This window comes from Physcomitrium patens, chromosome 13 (assembly GCF_059467195.1).
Source record: "Physcomitrium patens ecotype Gransden chromosome 13, ASM5946719v1, whole genome shotgun sequence".
NCBI lineage: Eukaryota > Viridiplantae > Streptophyta > Bryopsida > Funariales > Funariaceae > Physcomitrium > Physcomitrium patens.
The window spans coordinates 6,494,887-6,501,544 of record NC_143422.1 but is presented as its reverse complement, the minus strand read 5'-3'; the positions used below and the strand labels follow the sequence as shown (position 1 = coordinate 6,501,544).

Below are 6,658 nucleotides of genomic sequence, written 5' to 3'. Positions count from 1 at the left end.
CCCGGCACTGATTCCGAAACTGGGTGGGTGCTGGAGGGCAATGGTCCCATGGACACGAAAGAAGAGAAGAGAATAATAGAATAGAAAACTGGAGCATAGCATCGCATACATGGCAAAATAAAGAGGCACACGTGTCCCCCCCACCCCCCGGGGGGGAGAGGGGAGGAGGGATTGCGGCGGAGAAACCCACCTGGGTGGGTGAGTGTAGAATTAGGGTTAGGGTTCCGTGCTTGTGTTGCACGCAGGACGGGGGTTGTCTATGGTGGGACGGAATCCATGGAGAGTGCGGTCTGAGTTCTAGAGGCGCTGCCACCTGAGCCAGCCCGGGAGTAGCAGCGCGCAGGGGCAGTGCAGTGTAGTGAAGGTCAGGCGACGGAGAGATGGCCCAAAGGGACAGGCGATTGAAGCCCAACATCCTGGTCACGGGGACACCAGGCACAGGGAAGACATCGACATGCTCTTTGTTGGCCGACGCTACAGGTCTTACCCACCTCAACGTTGGAGATCTGGTGAAACTGAAATCGCTTCACGACGGTTGGGACGACGAGCTCGAGTGCTTTATCCTCAATGAAGATTTGGTGAGGCTTTTGACCTTCATGTTGGTTGAGTTTCATCGGTTTTTAGTTGGTGTTTCAACGAAGAAGAGTGATCATGCTTGCGATGCTTTGTGATGTTCCAATTCGTGCCTTTTTTTTTTTTTTTTTTTTTTTTTTTTTTTTTTCTCCCTTTTCTTATCTAATTTGTGATTGATGATCAGCTTATCGATGAGATGGAGGATATGGTGAAGGGGGGTGGCACCATTGTGGACTATCATAGCTGTGATATTTTTCCAGAACGATGGTTTGACGCGATTGTGGTGTTGCAAACCGACAATGGAGTGCTGTATGAGCGGCTGACAAACAGGTTATACATTGTTAGAGGAACCACTCTTGACACGGGCAAATCGACGTAGTTGACTTAATCGATAGAGAGTTTACACTATTTGTGTTTCTCTTGATTAGTCATGTTTTGCTATGCAATCGCAGAAAGCAAGTCCACTTGCAGCCTTAATCTTCTGTAACAACTTCAATCCTATCTTTGTACTGTAAGTTGAATGTTCCATAATCCATGTTATTAGATCGCTGTAAGTGAGGTAGCGGTGGGTTCTGTTCAGAATTTTTTTCCTTAACTCTTTGCCTAATGGCTGAATGCAGAGGTTATACCGGTGCGAAACTCCAGAACAATATGGAATGTGAAATTTTTCAAGTACTTTTGGAGGAAGCACGTGAAAGTTATCCACAAGAACTTGTTCGAGCGTTGCCTAGCAACACCATTGAAGATATGAGTAATAACGTGGAGATTCTTAGTGACTGGGTCAGTGCGTGGTCCCCCCCTGCAGCGAATCTATCTTAAGGCCAGGCTGCCTGTAAAAATTATTATCGTCACTGTCAGTGATAATCATTGCGCAGCGTTTCATATTTTGGCTAAATAGTGCGAGTCTCAGTGAGATCGGAGTTGTTTGCAGAATTTGAGGTGCAAGTTATTGCCTCTTGCTGCATCTTTAACGTATTTTGCAACTTAATTCTGCACAGGGTTACACATTAGTGGTAATCAGCAACTCTATACGAAACCGATTTAACCTTCAATATTTCTGGAGCTTGCTAAGGCCCGCTTAATGTATTATGGGAATTTTCCGTACGAAATCGTTTACTGGAAATGGAAGACTGAGAAGAACTCCGATGAGGAGTCGGAGCGGTGAAACTGAGTAGGTTAATCATGCGAGGTCGTTCACACAAACTCATGCCCTTGCTTATCTCAACCCAAATTGGTAGCAGTTGCCAATGTTGTTCTAACCTTGATTCATACAGCGATGGGCATTCTTCCCGAGTTACCGATTTGTAGCAGGTTGGGAAATGATACTTAGCTTTCCTGAGGTGAGAGGGTGAGGAAGTGTGAAAGATGCCATCAGTGTACCTCAATTGGCACACTTTGCATGAGTACATGCTGGCGGTAATACGGAAGATGGATGTGTCACAAGCTGTGAGCTACAAAAGACGACCTAGGTGTGGATGAGTTACGCAGTTGTTTACTGGGGCCCTGGTCTGTTGTATGTCAGAACCAGGTCCCAGGACCCGAGTCTGTAGTTATAGGAGATCTACGTAAAACGTCGAGTGGGTCAATGACATGTGTGGGCCCATCGCTGGTTCAGGCGGCTGGCAATAACGGAAAAGCCATTTGGGAGGGTGATGGGGAGTGGATCTGGGGTACCGTGCATCAGCAGCAGCAGGGTTTTTGTTTGAAGACCTGCCAGCTTGCCCCACCGGGCGGAGCGACCAGCACCACCTGCCATCATAGTCATCGGTGGTGGGGTGCTGCAGAGAATGGCAGCCGAGCATCAGCATCAAAAATACAATGCTCCCTGTTGAGAATCTTTAGAAAGACACAATAGTAATAGTAAGTCATACACACACAAGAGTAGTAGTAAGTCATATACACAAGAGGGTTTCTAAGGAGAGAGAGCTACACACATAAAATTCTATTGATCTGGTTGTGTCTCGTATATAAGAAGAGAAAAGTGGAGAGGATGAACAATACTTCTCTACTAGATTCTAAGTATTGTAGCTATGGTATTTATTGTAATCTATAGTAAATGTTATGGAAAGCGTTGGCTATATTTAATGATTTCAACATTTTTCCTCGTTCATCATAATAATTACATGATATAAAACTTGTATAGAATTATGATCTATACTTTTTTGCGATCTTAGAAGATGAACAATTGTTGCCTCATTAAAACCTTATCTAGGAAAATCTTATTGTATTTAAGGACAAAACCATAGATGAAAGAAAAAGAATACAAAATTATATTCTTTAATTATTTAAAGAGTTCATTAACTTTCTTATTTAAGAAAATCAAGTCGTCGCATACCAATGCCAAAAGTACGTCGACGATGGTTGCACAATGGGAGAGCTTTGGTGAAGAGATCAGCAAGGTTATTTGTAGATTCAATTTTCTTAATTATAAGTGCTTGATTAGTAATCAAGTCATGGATATAACTAAAATACTTTGGATCAATATGCTTTGTCATGTCACCTTTAATGAAACCAACTTGCATCTGTGCAATACAAGCACTATTATCTTCATGCAAGATAGTTGGAGAGTCATCAAATGAAAATCCACAGGTTGTTTGAATGAATTTGTCAATTGATCGCAACCAAATACATTCTCGAGATGCTTCATGTAAGGCAATAATTTCTGCATGGTTGGATGAAGTTGCAATTATTGTTTCTTTCATTGATTTCCATGATATTGCAGCTCTATGTCTTAAAAATACATATCTTGTTTAAGATTAAGCTGTTGCAGTATTAGATTTATATCTTGCATCACAATATCCAACTAATCTTGGATCTACGGATTGTGTGTAGTATAATCCCAAGTCTTCAGTATCTTTTAAATAATGTAATAAATATTTGATGCCATTCCAATGTTGTAGTGTTGGACGTGTACTATGTCTTGCAAGAACACTAACTGCAAATGCAATATTTAGTCTTATAGATGTAGCTAAAAACAAAAGTGCTTTAACTGTTGCGAGGTATGGATATTGATCTTCCAATATTTTCTCCTCCTCCTTGCATGGATGATATGGATCATGACCATCACAACCACGTCCAACCATTGGTGTAGACAATGGACAATGGACAAGCATCAATCATATTAAATCTTTGCAAGATTTGTCTAATATATCTTAGTTGATAGAAAAAATGTTATCATCTGTTAGATGCATGATCTGAAGACCAATACAGAAAGTTGTTTTTCCTAGCATTTTCATCTCAAATTCATGTATAAGTAGGTTATTAGCTATAACACATGCACATGTAGTGTCCACTAGGTTAAGATCATCAACATATACTGCGATGATGACAAAACTAGTTTTATCTCGTTTGATAAATAAACAAGAAATTAATAGATCACTTATAAAATTATTTGTAATTAAATAATCTCAAAGACGTTGATACCACATGGGTTTGGATTGTTTTAAATCATACAAGGCCTTACATAATTTAATACCACAATATTGTCTTGGAGCGTGTTGATTTGGAGTTCCTATTTCTAAGCCAGGTGGAACTTTCATATAAATATTTGCATCAAGAGAACCATATAGATATGGAGTTAATACATCCATCAGATGCATTTCAAGGGTGACATGAACTGTCATTCTAATAATATATCGAAATGTAATTGAATCCATGACTGAAGAATATGTAGATTCATAATCAATGCCAAATCGTTGAATAAATCCTTGAGCAACAAGACAAGCTTTATAGTAGATTATTTGGCCTTGAGCATCTTGCTTACATATTAATACCATTTTATATCCCATAGGGTGAGATGTAAGAGTGTCTATAATTGGACCAAAGACTTTCTTCTTATACAAAGAGGCATATTCCTTCTCAATAGCAATTTTTTATTTTTGCCAATCAGAGTGATGCATCGCCTCCTAAATGGTTTGAGGTTTAGGATCATCTTCCTTGCAAGAAAGGGCTTCTATAATCATATATGCAAATGATTCATCTACCGTAATAGATGGTCTGTCTCAAATATCATCTGTAGCATAATACAGAATAGATAATTCTTTACTCAACTTGTTCTTATTCCTTCCAATTCCAAGATTGTTTTTCATAGGAATTGAAGGTACATTATGCATGAATATATTATCATGAATTGATAGTCCTACAAGATGAGTGGCAATTTCTTCAGAAATAATACCAGGATTAGTCAATTTTATAGCTTTCTTCTTACGTGGTTGCTTATCTAGTCCACGAATTCTTTTAGTTGTTGTTGTTATAACTTGAGGTATTGTAGTCAATGGCACTGCAATCTGAGCAAGTGCATTCTGAGCCTCATTAATAGGAACTCTTATAATTCTAGGTACATCATTGAAGCCATTAGGTGTTTCATTTGCGATCCGTTTTAGATGTAAAATCTTAGCAACTTTAGTTTCTACCAAAGATGTCATAGGATTGGAATTCATTGTAAACGTTTTTGGTACTTCAAATATGAGTACTTTATTTCTTTGTTGATTGGATATTCTTCCTTGAAGAGATGAGAATACATTTTCTTCAAAACAACAATTTTACAAATGTGCACGTAACAATGTGCCAGTTGATGGATCAACAATATGAATAATGCTTGGTGAATCAAAACCAACATATATGCCTTCTTGTCGATGAGGTCCAATGGTACGTCATTGAGGTTCTAGTATTGGAATCCAAGCACGGCAACCAAATACTCGTAAGTGAGATATATTTGGAACATGACCCAAAATGAACTCATGTAGTGAAACAATTTGAAGAGAAGAAGGGCGGAGGTGTATTAATGCTGCAACATATAAAATTGCATGACCCCACATAGATGCAGGTAAATTTGCGTGAATGAGGAGTGGCCGGGTAATGAGTTGTATACGCTTTATAAATGACTCTACAAGTCCATTTTGAGCATGTTCATATGGAACACAATATGTCAACTCAATTCTTATTGCAGTACAATAGTCTTCAAAAGACTTTGATGCAAATTCTTTTGCATCATCTATATGCAATGTTTTTATAGGACAATCAAGAAAATGTGCTTGAAATCGAATAAGCATAGATATAAGATTGGCAAACACCATATTTTGAGTTGATAATAATGAAACATGTGATTGTTTACATGATGCATCAAAAAGACCAAAAAATAACAAAATGATCTTGATATTGCATTAATAGGACCACAAATATCACCATGCAATCTTTCAAGCATTGGTGGTAATTCTTGTGGAAGTTTTCAAATTGAAGACCGAGTAATCATTTTACCTTGCACACATACACGACATAATTTGATAGAGTCTACATCCATAGGCTTTAAATTGTACACAGTTATACATAGAATGATTTTTCTAAATAATGTGGATCTTGCATGTTCCAATCATCCATGCCAAAGAGAAACACGACTCTTTGTGATAGATGATGTAAAATTAAATATAATGGGAGGTCGAATCATAATTTGATATAAATCATTTTCTATAGCAAAAGCTTTTTCAAAAACTTTATGATTCTTTGCAACATCTTTTTCTATTTAAAGTGGTGGTTGAGAGGTGATAACCATTAATACACACATCTTGATAGCTGATCAGAATCCGAGGTGTTGAAGGTGCAAACATTGCATGTTTAGATTTTATGATGGAACCCACAGGTAATTTTACCATCGCTGTGGCCTCTCGGAAAAAAAATACATTTTCTCCAGCCATGGTCATCATATTTTTAGTTTGCCAAGTTGAAGATTTTTCAACAAAAAATCGTCTATCTCGCAAGATAGTATGTGTTATTACAAAATCAATGAGCGCATCATTTGATTCATCATTAGAGGTTTTGTCATTCATATAAGCCTCTAAATCATCAACACCAATTGAATCCATTGATGCATCTATGGTATGAACTTCACGAGCCTTAGCTTGCAATTTCTTATTTTTTTAGAATATTTTAATAAAATATTTTGAAGTATGGCACACATGTGCTAAATATCCAATCATTCCACACTTATGGCAAGAATACATCTTTGATTTTTATTTTTTACTATAATTAATAGTAGAAAATTTATTCTTTCCATATGGGTAGAAATGGTCATGACTATGACTACTCTGAT

General features: G+C 37.9%; 1 protein-coding gene across 1 annotated transcript; it reads left to right on the top strand.

Moving 5' to 3' along the window:
• Positions 1–272: 272 nt before the first annotated feature.
• Positions 273–1,682, top strand: LOC112290124 (adenylate kinase isoenzyme 6 homolog). The gene is made up of 3 exons (XM_024536111.3): positions 273–578; positions 758–903; positions 1,194–1,682. The coding sequence occupies exons 1-3, from the start codon at positions 381–383 to the stop codon at positions 1,390–1,392; spliced, it is 543 nt and encodes a 180-aa protein (XP_024391879.1). The 5' UTR covers positions 273–380; the 3' UTR covers positions 1,393–1,682.
• Positions 1,683–6,658: the final 4,976 nt, after the last annotated feature.

Bases quoted from the DNA above. Each gene is read 5' to 3' on its own strand.
- LOC112290124 (XM_024536111.3), top strand. From the start codon at position 381: ATGGCCCAAAGGGACAGGCGATTGAAGCCCAACATCCTGGTCACGGGG. The intron at 579-757 runs GTGAGGCTTTTG...ATTGATGATCAG, and splicing joins TTATCCTCAATGAAGATTTG to CTTATCGATGAGATGGAGGA. The intron at 904-1,193 runs GTTATACATTGT...GGCTGAATGCAG, and splicing joins TATGAGCGGCTGACAAACAG to AGGTTATACCGGTGCGAAAC.